This window comes from Ursus americanus, chromosome 36 (assembly GCF_024610735.1).
Source record: "Ursus americanus isolate L20-20 chromosome 36, mUrsAme1.1.p, whole genome shotgun sequence".
In the NCBI taxonomy this organism is placed as follows: Eukaryota; Metazoa; Chordata; class Mammalia; order Carnivora; family Ursidae; genus Ursus; species Ursus americanus.
In genome coordinates, this window is record NC_142162.1 from 9,520,588 (window position 1) to 9,540,071 (window position 19,484).

Here is a 19,484-nt window from a genome sequence, read left to right on the forward strand (position 1 = left end):
GCATAGCCTCCTAACTGGACTCTTCAGTCTCACCACCTTTAAACCCATTCTCCTGAAGTCTCCTCCCTACCAAGTTAGTATATTTAAAATTCAACTCTGATGATGGTACTTTCCATCCATGTAAACAGCTAGAGTTCCTTGGAGATTTTTTTTTTTTTTACTTCATTCTAAGATTTTGAGTTTTGTGTGAAAAAGTCCTTTGATCTATAAAATAGGTCCAACTTGCCTAACATATTTCACGAAACTCTCCTACATACCCCCTAACCTTGTCTTTGATCAGACCAAACATAGGATATTCTCTGGGAAATTTGGGCTCCACCAACCTAAAATTGCTAGGGTTCACTGTACACAATATTTTTTCCCCCACTGTGCATTGGTTTTTAGTTTTCCATTCCTCTGGAATGCATCTTTTATCTATCTGTGACAGCGAGCCCTATGCTTGGTTTGGCAGTCTCCGAGTCATGCATTAACTCTTAGCCCAGCCTCACTTTGAGACCCACCAGCGCCCAATATGCCCTCTCGAACTTACTCTCCCTTAGCACTCTGTTTGGCTTTTCTTTCTCATAACTTTTGCATAATTGTATTACATTTCTTGTGTGAGTAATTCTCCCATTGGTCTGTAAGTGGATTCATTATTATATATCCAATGCCTAACACAGTAACTCACATTTAGAATAAATATTTATTGGACCAACTTCTAGAGACACTAAACTCTTAATTCTTCCGTGGCCATTACATGAACTCTAATCCTCAAGACCTTGGCTCAGACATTCCCCCCTGTTTTCTCACCACTAGTGGGCTCCGATCAGCCTTTGAACCCGTACCCTCCGTTTCCAGGCCTCCTAACTTCCTCTATCCAATGGATACCTCTGTAACAGCACCCAAACTTTTACATGTTTCTGTAATAGCACTTTCTCTTACATGGGAAAATCAGTGTTTAATGTGTGTCCTCTCAATTAGGGTATGCTTATTTTACACAGGAGCATGTTTTAATCAACTCTAGGTTCCTGTCACAAAAAATAGTTCCAGAAAGATAATAAATGTGTAGTTATTGAAGGGAGAGTACTCTGGCCAAATGCCTTTAATATATATATTAAAAAAAATAGATGAAATGTTAAAGAATAGAAAAACACCACAGTCAGTTCTAATTCTATTTCTAATAAGTTTAATTAGAGAAAGTATTATAATCCTACCATTTAGCTTTAAGTTGAAGGTATTTTTTGAAGAAAACTTTTTTTATAATAATTTTTTATTATGTTATGTTAGTCACCATACAAGTATATCCTTAGTTTTTGATGTAATGTTCCATGATTCATTAGTTGCATATTACACCCAGTGCTCCATGCAATACATGCCCTCCTTAATACCCATCATTGGCCTATCCCAATCTCCCATCCCCCTCCCCTCCGAAGCCCTCAGTTTGTTTCTCATAGTCCATAGTCTCTCATGGTTCATTCCCCCTTCTGTTTACCCCCCCTTCATTCTTCCCTTCCTTCTCCTACTGATCTCCCTATCTCTTATGTTCCATAAATGAGTGAAACCATATGATAATTGTCTTTCTCTGCTTGACTTATTTCACTTGGCATAATCTCCTCCAGTCCTGTCCATGTTGCTGCAAAACTTTAAAGTATAAAAACCAGTTTATGTTTTACTGTTTTTCTGATTTTATGAATATGTATTAACATTAATGATAAGTACATAGCAAGGATTGCGTTAAACTACGTAACTAAGAATTACATCTCTCAAAGCCCCCAAAGCCACAATTTCATAGGGCATTTCCATCATTAAAACATAAGCTGGTGATGGGTATTAAGGAGGGCATGTATTGCATGGTGCACTGGGTGTTATGTGCAAGTAATGAATCATGGAACTTCACATCAAAAACTTGGGATGTACTGTATGGTGACTAACATAACATAATAAGAAATTTTTATAAAAAAGAACAAAAACAAAAACATTGGCTCACCAACTCAAAGTGTAAAAGAGGCAAAGCTTGCTTGTTTATATCCCCAGCCTTCCCATATTATGCTCATTTTCCCCCTCAGATGGCTTATAAGCAATGAACATTGTTCAATAATTGTGTCATCTTCATTATAAAACTTCCAATTTCACCTGCAGAATTCACACTAGAAGCGCCTTCAGAATATTTATTATGTTTCTCCATTATTTCTGCTTAAAGTCCCTGCTAAACTGTTACCAATCTCATTAGGCACCAAAAGTCAGAGGATGGCAGCAACTAGATTTAAATACTATGTAACACTTGGCTGCATTAGGGAGACATAGATCCTTTATTTAAAACCAAGAACAAGATTATTTATTCATCCTGGTGACCTCTAGTATCACTTTAAATATATGATGCATGTTCTGGTCTTTGAGTTTCTTACCAATTTATTTTGACAACTGATGTTTCTATAACTGTTGTTCCTCTACGTACGTATATTTTCCTTGTGCCATCCCCTGTACTATTACATTTAGGTCTTGCATATTGCTCAACTCTTAACCTCTAACTTGGGTCTAACAAATTTCGTTATTTGTGAATTGCTCAAAAAAAAAAAAAGATATAGTGTTTAGAAGTTTAATTTCTATTTTTAATATCTTTATATTGTTTGTGATATTCTTAATAGATATTATAACTAAATTAGTGTATAATAAAGTTGAAATAGGTATCATTTACCTAAAAGAAGCTATCCGTGATAATGTATTTCTAGGGATAAATAGCAAAACATCATGTAACTCCCACGTCATGCTTTGTTGTTCATAATCCTCAAAGATCTGCATTTAAAACTTTGACCTTTTATCAGCTAGTATTATGACAAGCTGTGTGAGTGGCGTGGCTGAGATCTAAGAGAAGCCACCATTTCCAGGACCATCATCCACTTCTTCTGAGGTGTCATTCAGGACATTTATTCATGTTTGTACATTCTGTGTTTGAGGTCAGTAATACAGAATTCAGAGACGCCTAAGTAGAGGATAAATTACTGACGTATGAGAGCAAAATAGGATCAGATTACATACCGAAAATTTCTTTCCTCCATGTTTTATCTTTTCACTTTTGTCATAAGCTGTGCTTTCAATTTTCAAGTCTTTTGTTATAGTTCAAATGAAACAGGTTTTCTTGAGGGAAGTAACAGAGCTGAACACTTGATGCTTCTGAAGTCTGTGAATGATACTATTATTCAAGGTTTAAAAGAAATGGTCTTTAAGCATTGAGCTGGCATAATTCAATCTGTCTTCACTATTCATCTGTTTGCCTTATTAAACCCTGGTTTCGCAAAGTGCTGGGAAAACAGAACTGCTTCTGGAAGGTACTCTTACGGCAAAAGTCCAGAAACCGGACTCAAGTCAGATGTTAAGTTCACTTGTTCAGTAGCTGTGTGATGAAAGGAGAGCCTCTCGCTTCATCAGTGTGATAGGAATCCAAGAATGAGAGGGCATACTGGTTGAAATACAGCATTTCAGGTACCGATGTAAGCAACGGCATAGTTGCCAGAGAAGGGGACACTCCCATGTAATTGCTTCCCAACAATGCTGGATTCCACTGGAAATTGCCCTTTCGGTGAGTACACACAGCACTCCCACGGTTGGGAGGAATCACGCACTCATCCCTGCGACAGATCACATTCTAATTAAACCACTTCACATTTGTGAATGAGAAATTTTTAAAAGCTGAAATTCCTTTCTCCTTCATTTAGTAGAGATTGTGGGAGTTTTCTCTCTTTTTCATAGACGTAGTTAAGGAAGTAATTGCTGACGTTAGAGAGTACGCTGTTATGAATTAATTGGTTTCTGTTTTAAAAGTGCTTAATGTTTTTGTCTTGTAGGCACTTTTCATGTCTGTCTTCTAAATACATGTGCCCTGGTGTCCCTGCTGTCATGAGCACCTTGTTGGCGAATATAAATGCTTTCTATGCTCACACAACAGTTTCAACAAATGTACAGGTTTCTGCTTCAGATCGATTTGCCGCTACCAACTTTGGTGTAAGTGTTTTTGGACTTTCAAATTCCTACTAGCTTATGGGAGTTACGTTTTCAGCAGACTTTGGATTCCAGATATTCTTGGGATCTTACTGCAGGAGGCGTATCTTAGGGAATATCTTTTAGTATAATGGGCAGAAGCTAAAAGTTCATTGGGAACATACCCTGTAAAATAACTTTGGCAGTCAATAGGCATCTTCATGGAATGAAGTCTCCCTATCTGGAATGACCTTTTCCAAGGAGGACACACATAAATTTTCTGAAAGAATACTGGGATTTTATAGGACTTACTCCATGTATGTGGATTTAGGATTCACCATTTCAGATGCTGTTCCCTGGTAAATGTGAGTTTGGTTGACTTCTCTGGAGTCTATTAGGCTCCATTTATACCTCCGGGTGATTTTTACTGGTATTGATAGATACCAGCACATCTTCTAAATAAAACATAGTAAGTGTATAATGAGTCTTAAGCTAATTAAGACTGTCCACCTGAGGTATTCAAATACATCAAGGATGCATTGGAAAGTAGAAATGCAGCTATCCCAAGGAAACTCAAGTATTTAGCTGTTGCACCTGTCACTACAACTCATTCTCTATAAGCCTCATTAAATTGAAATTGACAAGACTGGAAATAGGCTATAAATTAATAGTAACTGCAGTAAAGTTGTGCAGATCTAAACTAAGACAAAATTAGTGAAGATGAAGAAGGAAGGACAGATTACAGAGCTTGCCATGACATAGAATCAACTGCATTTGTTGTCTTTGGGGATGTGGATGGGGAAGGAAAGGGAAAGCCGTCTGGAGAGATCCCCACGATTTTGACTAGGGCACCGGGTAGGCGGTAGCTCTGTTCAATAACCCTATGAGACAGGTATTTTTATTCTCGTGTGTGTGTATATATGAAACTAAGATCCCTTGTAGAAAAATGATTTCTATGACAACACAGTTACTTATCCCACTGTACTTCTAAATTGGTTCACTGGATAGATTTTTGTTATTGATTATGTTGTTAGAAATTAAATTTGGGGGTATATGTCATAGAGTAGAAATGAATGAGACTCAGCAAATAAGCGTGCAAAAACTTTAGGGGGAAAAATGTGCTGCTGTGTATGTTTTTTCTGTTCCTTTCATCTGAAAGAAAATCCATGTAAGGCATGAGATGAGTTGGAATGAATCAAAGGAAAAAGTAATTGTTATTTAATGACAAATCAAATTAAGTATTAGTATAAGAAAACACTATCTGGGTTAGGAGTCATGGGATTTGAGTTTGAATTCAAATTTAGCAAGCCGGTCCATTCATTCTAACCTCAATTTCTCAATCTGTCGATGAAGATAACAACTATCTCTTTAATGTGTTCCTCAAATTGAAGATGAAGAGCAAATGAAGTAAAATATAGTAAGCCAGTTTATAAAAGTTGAAAATACTCTATAAGTATCAGGTGTGAGGATTTCATTTCTGCCCTACCTACCGTATAAACAGCATACCATCTAGTATTTCTGTTAGACACATTGAGTCTTATAAGAGCCAGGACCAAAGAACATTCCCTGGCCAGCTCAACAAAACAATATTATAACTAATAACAGACCATCAGAACAGTTTTGTTATAAAAACCTCATCTTAATAATAGGGTTGTCTTGAGATTTTACCTGTAACATAAAGCACTCAGTGTTCTGAAACTGTTTTGCTTTTAATATTCTGCCTGGGCACCTTGTAGAGAATAAGCCAACCTTGTGGAACACTGAGCCTTTGTAGCTCTGAAAAAGATGTGTCTATATGATTAATATCCGTCATAAAATCTACCTGGAGGAAAATGAGATAGAACTTCCTGCTGACCTGGTGCACTGGGTGTTATACGCAACTAATGAATCATCGAACTTTACATCAGAAACCAGGGATGTACTGTATGGTGACTAACATAATATAATAAAAAATCATTAAAAAAAAAAACAGAAAAAAAAAAAAAAACTTCCTGCTGACCCAAAGAAGAAAAACCAAATTGATTTCACTACCTTTCAGTGACAACACGATTATAAAAACTTTATTTTGTAAGTTAAATAACTTACTGTAGAAGAGGGACAAAAAAAAAAGTTTTTCCCCCTCAAACTACATTTTGATAAATTGATGATTTGGTATATAAATGTGACTGTATTTTTCTCTATGTATTGAAAGTAATGGTATTTTCTCAGTCATATATATCTAAGTATAATGTCTCCCACTTCCAGTTTAGGGCCTAAGGTTCTTATTTACCTGAATTTTGAATCTGATCTGTTGCTTCTAACTCGAGAACACCATTATATTGGTCCTTCTTCATCCTTCTCAAAGGTGTAACCCAGACACTTAGAGTATCCAGATAATAAGCCAGTGGAAGAAGCTTTTCTTACTTATGAGGATTGTAAGCAAACACATACTTGGGAAAAGAAAACCATCACTGCTACAATTCAGACATTTTTGTGTACAGTTGTTATTTCTAGTCATGGTTTGGATGAAAAACGTTCAAGAATGAAGTGAAAAGGACAGAATACTTGGGTGTGAAGAAGACAAACAAACATTTGAGGAAAATGGTTGGATAAATTGGATGAAAATTATAAGCAAGGTCATATTATGAAAGATAAGGGAAAACTATTTTAAGAAAAGGAAACTATATAAGACTGTCAACTGTTGCAAAAAAATTCAAGTAAGATGGGGAAATAAATGACTCCTTTAACAAGAAGGGTAATTATTTAGTGAAGCTGCTGACATTGAAGCCTAATTTCATTGGGTCCTTCAGTGAATGGCAGAGATGAATAGTTGTGTAAATTAGGTTCATTTATTCACTAAAATATGCGATCACTAAAAATCATGTTTTTAAAGAAAAGTTCATAAAATTGAGCACTGTCCATGATATAATGATAAATGGGGGAAAAATTAATTCTATAAACAATCTAATTGCAACATTGAAAACAACACACACAACTGGTTTAGAAATAAGACCGAAGGAAATGTGCCAAAATGCCAATGATACAGCCACCTGGTGGGATGACAGCTACTATTTTGTTGTTTTGCCTTATATTCATCTTTATATTGACATTGTAAAACTTTCCTATATTTATATTACTTTTGTAATAAACATAAGAATGAAAGGGCAAATATGACTGAGGAAAGACTATTTTGTTAAGGAACAGGAATGAAAAGGGAAAGATTGGTTTAAGGGAAGATGAAAAAGATTTTATTTTTCCTGGTTGAGTAGGGATTTTTTTTATTTAATAAGGTAAATTGGAACATGTTTATAGATTATCAGGAAAGTTGTGACAGTGAAGTTGCAGATTTATCAGATAGAGAACATGTGATGCAGTGACATCACAGAGGAGAAAGAAGAAAAGGTAGTCAAGGGGACGAAAGGATAAGAAAGGACAAGTGCCCTTCTGAACTTTCAGGAATAGTATAAGTGTCCTTGCAGAGAACTCTGACCTTTTGGTATTGAAGTGAAAAGCTAGGGTGTCATACACCATTCCCCTAATCTCTGTGGTTGTCTACAAGAACAGGAAATGCTCATCTACAAGACAGGGGCTATGATACAGATGCAGGAGGTGAAGGAGGTTATGACAGGTTTGGATAAGTTACCAAAGGGAATAGAAAGAGAAATGTTTCAGGGCCATGTCAGAGGCATTCCTAGTAAAGCTAAAGGTCTCGTTTGATGTTGAGAAGCATAAATCACATTGTCATAACAATGCATGTGCTGTGAGATTTTCTCAGAATTTTGCAGCATTCTGATACTCATGTAACAGATATTGCAGAAGATTGGATTGACTCCAGGTTGAAATTTTATAGAGAAGAGGCAGTAGAAGGGTGAGTGAATTGGTACATAGAGGAGACTGTCAAGAGAAAAGCTGAAGTGCTTCACCATGGGGTCTCGGTTTGAGAAGTTGCGCCAGGAGAGACAGAGACAAAGGATTTAGGTATGAACGTAAAACATTTCAGTTAAAATTTCAAAGGGGGAAATCTTGGGTCCAATATGTAGTTCTTGGAAGTAGACTGTTGAAAATTAAGTGTGAAACAGCTGTATTTTACTTAAACCTGCTCATAGGCAGTGACTGCTGAATTTTCAGGAAGAGTACAAGTTAGATGTTGAACGTAGCTGTCCTTGAAACCAGAAGTATTGAGGATACTAACATAATGGAAATTGGCAAATGCTAAAAATCAAGGCATTTTTCTTTCAAAGAGATGATTTAGCAGCACACCACTGAATGTAAAGGTTGCTTGGAGTCAAGAAGATTAAAGAACTTTTTGGATAAAACATCCCCATGCGTGTGGAAAACACCACAGGTGGATCAAGGGTCAGAGAGGTAGAAAACTCCATGAGTTGGGGTTTCAATATATCAACTTTAAAGAAAAGTCTTTAGAAAATTTATTTAGTGAGTTACCTTAAAATGCAAATAATGAATTACTAGTAAAATCGATATTTATCTAGTTTATTTTTTTCCTAACATATATACCCTTTTGACCCAGCTAGTGTTGGGCAAAAATAAATAAACTAATACTAATAAATATTTCTTTGCCATTACATACGTTCTTTTATTTGTCCACTTGTTCATTCAATACGTATTCATGCGATACCTCACGTAAGGCACTACAGCAGGTAGTGGAGGGACTGAAAGATAAATGTGGCCTCTACTCTCTGAAATTGATGGGATAGTCACATAACCATATGTAGTGATAACCACAAGTCACTCCCAAAATGTAATTAGTGTCAAAGGAGGTTATACTTACAAATTTGCTTTGAGATGAAGAGGAGCAAGTGATTGATTCTTTTCAGGGGGTCATGAAAGTTTGACAAAAGGAACAGAGCCTTTAGGGATGAGTAGTAGGTCCAAGAAGTAGTAGGGAAACTACCTTAGGACTGGAAAGACGTTTGAGCAAAGTCAAGAGTAAATATACAAAATAAGTTCAGTGTGTGGAAGGTAGCCTGCCTACTGAGTAGGGCAAATAGAATAGAAGATGGTAGTATAAGAAGAAGCTGTGCTATTGGGTTGATATTAGATTGTCGAGGGCCTTTAAAGCCTACTGAGGTGTTTGGGCATCGTTCTTGAAGCTTAGGGTATAATCTGATAGAAACTTCGATTTAGAAAGTTAACTCTGTAGAAGAGAGATTGTAGAGGTGAGAGAGAGAATGTGTATCAGATGCAGTTCAGGTGTAGTAATAGAAACCATCCTAGAAACTTTAAGTAGAAAGGGATTTGGCACAGGGGATTAGATGCTTATAATAGCATTTGAAGGATTGGAGGAAGATTCTTCTGTAATAATTCTCAAAATATCACAGTGAAACTGATTTGTAAGAGAAGTTGTGAGCTTACTTACCGTCAGGAAGGTGAGGAATCAGAAGGCTGCTTCTGCTAATGCAGCTCTCTTTTTGAAACCACAAAGCTCGCGACCAGAGACTGGGAAATGATGTCTCCAGGACCTGACTTAGCAGCAGAAGTAAAACAAGAAGCAGAAAGTGGGCCTCCATCTCCTATCTGCTTTCCAAACTTAAGAGTACACATGCCTCTAATAGGCAGAAACTAACATAATTGCATAAACTTGCAAAGGAGTTTGGCAAATATGGTGCTTAGTTTTCCAGTCTCAGAACTCCAGGAAGCCACACTGAGGAATGGAGGAATGAGTCAACCAGTTCCGGTCCTGCTCACAGGAGGACTAGATGGAAATTAGTGGTAGGGCTGCTGTGTTAGTCCTGACAGGGCAAAGTGACGCTGCACAAGGACGATGGCCTAGAGAAAATGAGGTGATGTGGCAAAGGAGAAAATGTATGTGGGAAACACATTAGAAGAAATGGTTTCTTTTATAATTTGGCAAATGATTAGTTCTGGGCAAAGGTGGATCTAGGTTTTGTGCTGCCTAAACCTTATGTAATTTGATGGGACTCTTTTTCAGAAGAATACCAATTGTCAATAGAAAAGTAATATTCATTTCTAATAAAAAACGAATCCCAATGAATTATAAGTTACTATAATATGACACCACAAACATTACAAATTCCAGAAAAACAACATACTATTTTCATTAATTAACTTCCTGATACATCTCTTTAAAAGTTTTTGTAGAGTTTTTGACTGCAGATTCTTTGATCACTTCTTCATATGATGAAAATCCTGGAATATAATTTTTTATTGGAAAAAAGATAATGCAGTCCTGAGCAGAGTTGATCAAACTTTTTAATTTGATGTTTTAGAAAAGTTTCTGTTAACTTCACAATTCATCGATAATGCCACACACATTTTAATGACTCCCATCAAGTTTGGGAAAACATTTATTATATTTCTTTCATATGTGATATCAAAGCAAAAATTGCACCCGAGAGAGTTAAACAGGCAATGAAAACAATCTGAGGCTATTGCCATAGCTGGAGAGGCTAGGGCTCACTCTGAGCTTAGTTACACTAAAACAAAAGATAGTTTTTAAGGGCTGGAAGAAGTTAGCGAGAAAAACACCTAAGGATACTGAGATACCGAGAAACCAAGAAATGGAAGAGAGAAGCTGAGGGTGATGCAGACATTTTTACACCCCTTCCTTATCAGGACTTTCCCTTCTACAGTTCCCAGGATCCCAGGGCAATATGTTGACATTTCTTGTTGATTTGAATGCACTTGTGGGGTAACAACTGCCTCCCCCTACTTAAAATCTCCCTGTGCTCTTGAGCCAAAACCAGCCAACCAGCTGGTTTTGTTTGGGTCCTGGAGGCAAGATTGGTTTCCACATTTTAAACGGTTAAAAAATATCAAAAGAAGACTATTGTTTTACGACACATGAAATTATATGCAATTCAAAATTCACTGTCCAATAAACAAAACTTTATTGGAGACCAACCATGCCCATTTGTCGGTACGTCGTCTCTGGGAGCTACTGTGCTGCCGTGACAGAGTTTAGTAGTTGTGACAGGCAACAAAGCTGAAAATATTTACTACCTGGCTCTTTCCAGATAATTTTCTGACCCCTGGTCTAGAGTTATTCTTATCAGTGAACTAAACCTAAGTTTTTGATACGTGATAGCAGTATTATGATGGATGTGGCCCGCTTCCAAATCCCAGGCACGGGTAGACCTTACCTGACAGGAAGAGCTGAGTGACAGGGCCATTTCAGATGTTGTGGGCACGTCCCTCGGGAGAGTCATTTTTTAATCACCCAGTGTTTTGTTATTCCTCAGGTCACACCAGGCAGGAAAGAGGCCTCCTCAGCTCTTAGAAAGGCAATGTCACTCTACTTAAATAGAAATATGACAAATAAAATTAAATTTCAAGCTGTCCTGCTGTTTAAAGAATCTCTATCGAAAATTCAATTAGTAGCACACTTTTAATTTCACATCGTCTGATATTGTTTGAGATTTAGCAACAACAGGCCTGGTAGTTTTCTCCACATTTTTCTGTGTTCCTTGAATGTAAATTTTCCAGCTGGGCACCGAAGACTTAGGAAGACCACATGTGTGATCTGTATCAGTCAGAATTCTGTTAGGCTGCATGAAACACACTGAAGGAAACACACTTAAGTAAATAGGACTTTTTTTTTTTTTCCTGTGTAACCCAAGTCCAAAGGTAATAAGGAATTCAAGGCTAGTGTAGCTGCTCAGGATTGTAATTTTTTGAAAGGACGGATAGACAGGGCTAAGGGGAGGCGTGGGGGCTCTCAGCTTCCTGCTGCACCAGGCATAATTGCTTGTTTAGCTTTTCATCTGCTGGTCCCACGGCTGTCCTACCTTCTTGTGTCTAGTCTGAGTTTCAGGTGGGAGAAAGGAGAGAAACCGAGGGCAGATGGAGAAAAGTCTGACAAAGAATTGGAGAGCAAACACTAATACAACAATGTTTGCTAGACTCTTTAGAATCTTTTCAAATGATAATTCATTGACAATATGCTAGCTGAGTCAATCCACTTTAATAAACTATATACATCTCGTTAGCCAAAGTCATACTACGTGGCCATTCCTAGAGGAAAAGAGGTTTGGGAAGGTAGGTATTTCGTAATGGGCACACATGACTCATGAGGTTCTTTTAGTAAAGAAAAATGGAAAAATGGATATCAAGCAGACAACCAGAACAGTCAGTCCTAGTGGGTATAAGAGGGCCAATGATTTGGGCATTAGCATGGATGACTAGGGCCATGTCAGCTGTCTTGATGATTTGTACCACCCACAGAGGTCAGATAAAGCATCCCAAGACATGACACGAACATGTTAACTTTACAAACATTGAGTGATTAACTTTGCTGAGGCCTAAACCAATGATGGTAGTGATTCTTAAATTTTTCTATTTTGATTGAGAGCTACTCACCCAGGTGGTTGTGGGATGGGGCTTAATTAAAGAACAGTATAGTTCACCTCGTCCCCTGGAAAGGTATGATGAAGAGTGGGAAAGAAAAATCTAAGACCTTCAACGCATCTGTATTTTTCAATAGCTTTACTGAAGAGTCTCCTCTGCCTACCAAGATGGCAAGCATGTTGAAGGCAAGATTCATTTCTTAAGCTCCTTCATTGCCTCCACAGGGAGTTAACACAGAGATAGTATCGAGCTTTATTGTCTGATGTGTAAACCTGATAAAGGCAGTTTATTCAGAAAATTGGAGTTTCAACTTAGGAACAATTCATCAACTCCTGTTAATATTCCGCTCACTTCATCAAAATCGGTGACTTCAAGGGATGAATTAGATCCCCATAAATCCACCTTATATGTGAAAGTATTAGGAAAATTTCTACTTTGGCCAATATCTTCCAAAATGCAATTTTTTATTTACAGAATAGTAATGTAGACTCAGACCTTTAATGTTACTTACTTCCGCTCTTGGATTTTTTTTTTTTTTCATTTTTGATTAGAAATCTGAGACTCAGAATGGGGGATTGTCTATCCTATAAAGTTTGTGTGATTTTGATGTTTTTACCTTATCTAACTTATTTACTTTATTTAATCAACACAACTTCATCCTTGACACTTATAAGCAAACTCCTTATCTTCACATCCTATGAAGAGGTCAGTCCAACCCTGGTACTGCCTCAAAGGGAAGCATCAATGGCTTGATATTTTTATACTTTTTTTAAAACACTAAATCATACACATACGTTAAAGGCGATTGATACTTTCAGATTATGAAGTCTGTACTTGTCACCAAAAGGAAAATGTTTTTTGAAATTGTTCTTGATGAGAACAATAGCTATTCCCACTTCCATAGGTAGGAAAAATTTAAAAAAACAATCATTTCTTTCTGAGGAGGTACTGTGGTGTGTGGGGGTAGGAAGAGGGGTGGGTCATTATTTTTTCTTGCTGACTCATAGTGCTGTGAATTAGTACGGTGGCAATTCAGCTGTCTGGACTCTTTCTGCAACTTTCTGGATACTTTCTTATTCGTCACAGAGGGGCCCTGTGGCTTACTGGCAAGAGTCTGGATTTGGTGTCAAAGAGCTCTGCATGTCACGTACCAGCTCTATCATCTTAGACAATCACTGACATCTTCGAACCTTTCTTTCTATAGAATGAAGACAGTAACTCAAAAAGTTGTTGTGAGGACTGCATTTAGAATGACCATTTATTTCCATTCTTCCTAATTTTGTGTTTGCTTTGTACAGAGGGAAAAATTCATAAAACTACTGGACCAGTTGCATAACTCTTTAAGGATTGACCTGTCAAAGTATAGGGTATGTACAAAATTACCTGCCTGAAGGTAAACTGTCATATTTGGCTGAGATGCTTTCTTGTTGTACTGTAAAAAATCATCCACTGTGTAATGGGAAAGTAAAAATACTGGTCTTGGGATCTCAGGTTCTGTCACACTGAAAAAGTCCCCTAAGTAAGCAAGCTGACCTCCCTTGTTCAGGGACCTTGCCCCACATAAGCCTACAGTAGTAACGTGTGTGTGTGTGTGTGTGTGTGTGTGTGTGTGTGTGTGTGTGTGTAGCTTTAATTTTGTAATTTTTATAATAGCTATCAGATTGAGTGGCAGCTAATCCATGAAGTAGACATGTGGCAGAGTCCTGAAATCTCACCCCTTGTTACTGAAATATCCTGCTAATATTTCCCCAGCTTTTAAGATGCCTGCTTGGACTCACTGCTTAATTCACTCTTCCTAAATCAGTACAGTATGCTCTTTTGAAGCTGTCCAGAGTTCTTGTCAGCGCTTCTATACTTCACCTCCAAGTGAAACACACACAAATACATACACACACACACACACACACACACACACACACAAATATAGTCGTGTGTGTGTGTAAATATACATGTTAGTTACAAAAAAATCATAGTTACAAAACAGTTATAAATTTTATTTACAAAAAATATGTAGTAATAACTGTTGTATTCTTTACTTAATACTTTATTTCAAACATCATTCCATATCTGCATGTATGTAGATCTTCTGCATTCATGTTTTAGTTCATTATTGATGGGTATCTTAATTGCCTATTTCTGGGAATTATAATACACATTTTGTCAAATCCACCCTTCCCGTTGGGACTGGGGCCAACACTGGTAGAAGACAACTGCTATACAGGCAATGAAAAAGGTATCTGGGGGCCAGAAGGGCCCGGAGGCCACCTCATTTGTCATCATTTGGACCCCTTCACCCTGCGTGAGTTCGTAAATATTTAAAGTGACCTGTGGTTCTGATTGCTCTGTAAAAAGCAATCTTGAAAGCGTGTTAAAATGAGAAATTTCTCAGTGGGAAAATTATTCCTCAGATCAAACATTTTCATAATTGTACCTTCCCTTTACTTCAAAGCTCTGAACGTTTTCACTTTTATATCACATTTCCACCAAATCGCACTAATAAACTTATTGAAATCCACTGTTACTTCCAGGAGACACTGCCATGGAGTCTGATTTTTCTTTTAACTTTTAAGAGTTTCTTTGTGACTCAAAGTAAATGTAGCACATGTAAAAGTTCCCAGAGTATTTTTGGAAAAAAATTACCCATCTTGAGAAAATTATAAAAAATATTTCCAACTGCATGCTGTCCCCTCCACTTTTAGTAGCAAAACTATTATATGAACAAATATGAATGATAACACTGCATGAGTGATACTCTTTTGTATATTTTTATTGCACTGTGGAAATAAATAGAAAGATGTGGCTTTTTAAGACTAAGAGAATGTTTTCAAATTGTCTACTTTTTATGTTTTATGATAAAATATTTTAAGACTATTCTAGGAATATTTTTTATAATTTTTCACAGTTCACTTCCCATTTTCTTTCCCAGAAAGTTAGTTTTAGTTTATTTTCCCATCACAAGCTTTAGGCTGATAATTTACCCATTTTCTATTTCTTAATTAACCAGGAAAACTTTCCTGCCAGCAACGCTGAACGGCTGCAAGACCTAAAATCAACTGTTGACCTGCTAACAAGTATCACCTTTTTTAGGATGAAGGTACCTTATTTTATTTGTCGCTATCCTGTTGTGACATAACACGTTCACTCCCCATTAAAGTCTGGTTTTTACTCATCTCTTGATCGCTCCCGTTCAACCCCAGTGATTATGCTGTGATGCCTTTTCCAGTGCTAAGTGAATCCTCCAGTCTAAGGTGTGTTGAAAAGGGATTATCCTAAACACCTAAAATATTCTGATACATTTGGCTCAAATGTAGTTTTAAATTAAATCTATCTTAAATCCATCTTAAATAAACATGGCATTTACTAAAAAAAAAAAAATCCCTAAGAATGCTAAATGGAAACGAGTTAACTTATTTTAGTTTTAACTCAGATGTCTTGCTGACTTTTTCATCCCAGGAGAGTAGCTGATTCTTTTAAGTTTGCCCCAGTTGTGGTAACTCTTGTATTCAGCCCTGGAAATGTCTACATAGGAATAGATTTGATTGCCTAAATCATTAGTATAGCTAACTGTTATCTACCAAACTATGCAGGCATTTCTTTTTAGATATAGCTCCTCTGCTTTAACAGCAAATTCTCTGCAATCATAATTTGGCTAGCAGGACAATTCATGTAAATTGTTTCCTAAAACTGCTTGTCAGGCTATGGGCTAAAAAAGTTTTGCTCTTTGAAAGAGAGTTTTATGTTTATTCAGAAAATTCCTGTACAGAAAAAAAATAATTTTCAGTTGCCCATGATTGTTTTCACTAGAAGCACTAAAAATGGTACTATATAATATAAGAGACAGAAAACAAAACCATACTCTATCAGCAATCATTTAGATTTTTTTAAAGTTCAAATAAAATTCATTTGGCTTAAAATCACAGTTAAATTGGGTGACTGGGATAAATAGAATTTATATCCATTCTGGTCTGGCAGCAGCAGCTGGAACAGTGTGTACAGAATGATAGTGAGCCTCCACTCCGGCTCGGAGGGAGATGTGACTTTATGGACAGGCGACAACGCCTGCCGTCAGCACTGCGGGAGGGAAAAGGGAGTGAGATTGGGGTTGCTTATGCAAGTGCTACATATCTATGCCATTCCTCAGTCACCAACCTTGTCGTGCTTAGAAACAAAGTCTCAAACTTACAGCACCTCCTCCACCATCCTCACTACCAGCTGAGGACCTTGCTTTCTATTCTGCAAAAAACAGGAGTAAAGGCTGGAGAGCTTCCTCAAGCTCAGACCACATGCTCCTCCCACCCACCCCATCTGTCTACATACTTGCATCTGTGTCCGTCCTCTCTTCCTTCTTGTTTATTACTATTGATTAGCTGTCTGTTCTCCTAGAAAAGGCCATCTCTTCCACCTGTGCGATTGATTTCATCCCCTCTTGAGTTCTAAAGCCTCAGTGCATCCGTCTTCCCCACTCTCTTCAGTGATCGACTCCACTTCCTTCTCCAGCTGCTACACCCTAATTCCTCTTTTCCTTTAATACCCAGACTCCTCAAAATCATCCTCTTTGTTTTCTTCCCAGTGTCTAATCTCCCTGTATCTTTTGAACAAATTTCATCCTCCCATTTTCTTTTCTGGTTACAGACAGTGAAATTCATTCCTTCATTGTACACATCTATGAGTTTCGGTGCAGTTGTATAAACACCGCTACAGTCAACGTACAGAACCGTTCCATAATCCTCCAGAATCCCCTCAGGCTGCTCCTTTATACTCAAGCCCTCTCCCAGCCCTTGGTGACCACCGATCTGTTGTCTCCCTATAGTTTTGCTTTTCCAGAACATCTTGTAAATGAAATAATGTGCTATATAGCATGACACATTGGCTGTTCATCCCTCTTGTTGAGTGTATCAGCTGTTTACTCCTTTTTATTGCTGAGTAGTAATCCTTGGTTATGTATACACTACAGGCATTTGAGTTGTTCCTACTTTGGGCTATAAATAAAACTGTTAAAATACTTACCTACATATTATTAGTGTAAACAGAAGCTTTCGCTTGCCTTGAAGTGAGGTTCCTGGGTCATTTGATAAAGGTATGATTAACTTTCTGAGAAATGACAAGTTGTTTTTTCAAAGCGGTTGTACGGTTTTGCATTCCTGGCAGCAGCGCACGAGAATCCCAATTGCTGTACGTCTTCAGGTGAAGCTCCTGGTGTTTTCTATGGTTGTAATTGTTATTACTATTTTTTTAGTCATTCTAATAGTGAAGTTGTATCTTATTATGGTCTTAATTCTATTTCTCTTTTAATTAATGTTGATCATCCTTTCTTGGGCTGGTTTGCCATCTGAATTTCTTTTGTGAACAGTCTGTTGGAATATTTTGCCCATTTTTATTCGTGGTTTTTTGGGGGGTTTTGTTTGTTTGTTTGTTTTTGAGTAGTAAGGGCTCTTTGGGGCACCTGGCTGACTCAGTTGGAAGAGTGTGCGATTCTTGATCTCGGTGTCATGAGTTCAAGCCCCACATTTTAGAGATTACTAAAAATAATTTTTTTTTTAAGATTTTATCTATTTATTCGACAGAGATAGAGACAGGCAGCGAGAGAGGGAACACAAGCAGGGGGAGTGGGAGAGAAGGAAGCAGGCCCATAGCGGAAGAGCCTGACGTGGGGCCCAATCCCGTAACGCCGGGATCACACCCTGAGCCGAAGGCAGACGCTTAACCGCTGTGCCACCCAGGCGCGCCACTAAAAATAATTTTTAAAAAACTTCAAGGGACACCTGGGTGGCTCAGCCAGTTAAGCGTCTGTCTGTCTTTGGCTCAGGTCATGATCCCAGGGTTCTGGGATCGAGCCCCACATTGGGCTCCCTGCTCAGCGGGGAGCCAGCTTCTCTCTCTGTCTGCCACTTTCCCTGCTTGTGAGCTCTCTCTCTCTGACAAATAAATACATCTTAAAAAAAAAAATCTTTAAAAAAAAATCTTAAAAAAAAAAACTTCAAGAAAACCGTTCTTTATATAGTCTGGATATAAGACTTCTGTCAGGTACTTTATTTGCTAGAATTTTCTCCCTGTCTGCTTTGTCTTTTTATTTTCTAACAGTACCTTTTGTACAGCAAAAGTGTTTAATTTTGATGAAGTTAATTTTGTCCATTTTTTGATTTATAGGTAGTGCTTCTGGCTAAGTGAAGGAGATTTACCTATGTTTCTTCCAAAAGTTTTATTTTACCTTGTATGTTTAGTCCTGTGTTTTGAGGGGTTTTTTGGGGTGGTTTTTTGTTGTTGTTGTTGTTGTTGTTGTTGTTTTTTACTATTGTATAAGGTATGGGTCTAAGATAACTTTTTCCTTTTTTTTGCATACCACATGTTCAATCATTCTAACACCATTTATTGAAAATATTATCCTTTATGCATTGAATTTCCTTTGCATCATTATAAAAAATCAATTATCCATATTGTTTGAGTCTATTTCTGGACCCTATACTGTTCAATTGTCTGTACTTTCACTGTTACCACACTATCTTAATTACTGTAGCCTTATAGCAGAACTTAAAATCAGGTATTGTGAGTCCTACACCTTTTTTTCTTCTTTTTCAGAATTGTTTAAGTGGTATTAGTTCTTGTCAGGATACTCTTTGGGATTGGATTAAATATACAGACTAATCTGGAGAGAACTGAAATTTTAACAATATTAAATCTTCAAAATCACCCTTACTGTGAACTCACTCCAATCAGACTTTTACTCCATTGTTTCACCAAAAATGATCTTGTCAAAATCATAAATGACCATTGTTTGCAAAATCTAGTGGTCAGTTATCAATCCTTATCCTATAATGTTTGGTATCAATACATTTCATCAATCTTTCCTCAAGGAAACCTTTTCTTCCCTAGATTTCTATTCTTGCTAAATTTTCCTCTCATATCATTGGCTGCTTTTTTCCAGTCTCCACTGCTTTGTTCTTTCTCATTTGCCTGATGGCTAGAATTATCCAGGTTTTTTTTTTTCTTAGACTTATTCTCTTTTGTATACATACTCATCTAGTCCTGTTTCTTTAAATTCTTCTTTAAGTTAATAATTTCTGAATTTGTATCTTGAGCCCCAGACATCTTCATGTATCTAAACTCATATACACAAATGTCTGCTTGAAATCAACTTCTGTGTGTAACAACGTGTTCATTCTTAACTTGTCTGAAACCAAGTTCCGATTTCCTGTGCACAGCTTTGCTCATGTAAGTTGAGCGACCTC

General features: G+C 37.3%; 1 protein-coding gene across 1 annotated transcript in view; it reads left to right on the plus strand.

Moving 5' to 3' along the window:
- UNC13C (unc-13 homolog C) overlaps positions 1–19,484 on the plus strand; it is a 631,335-nt gene that overhangs the window by 367,847 nt on the left and 244,004 nt on the right. The window contains exons 17-19 of the mRNA XM_087859197.1: positions 3,822–3,978; positions 13,557–13,625; positions 15,263–15,352. Coding sequence (XP_087715323.1) covers positions 3,822–3,978; positions 13,557–13,625; positions 15,263–15,352 — 316 coding nt within the window. The remainder of the gene's footprint in view (positions 1–3,821; positions 3,979–13,556; positions 13,626–15,262; positions 15,353–19,484) is intronic.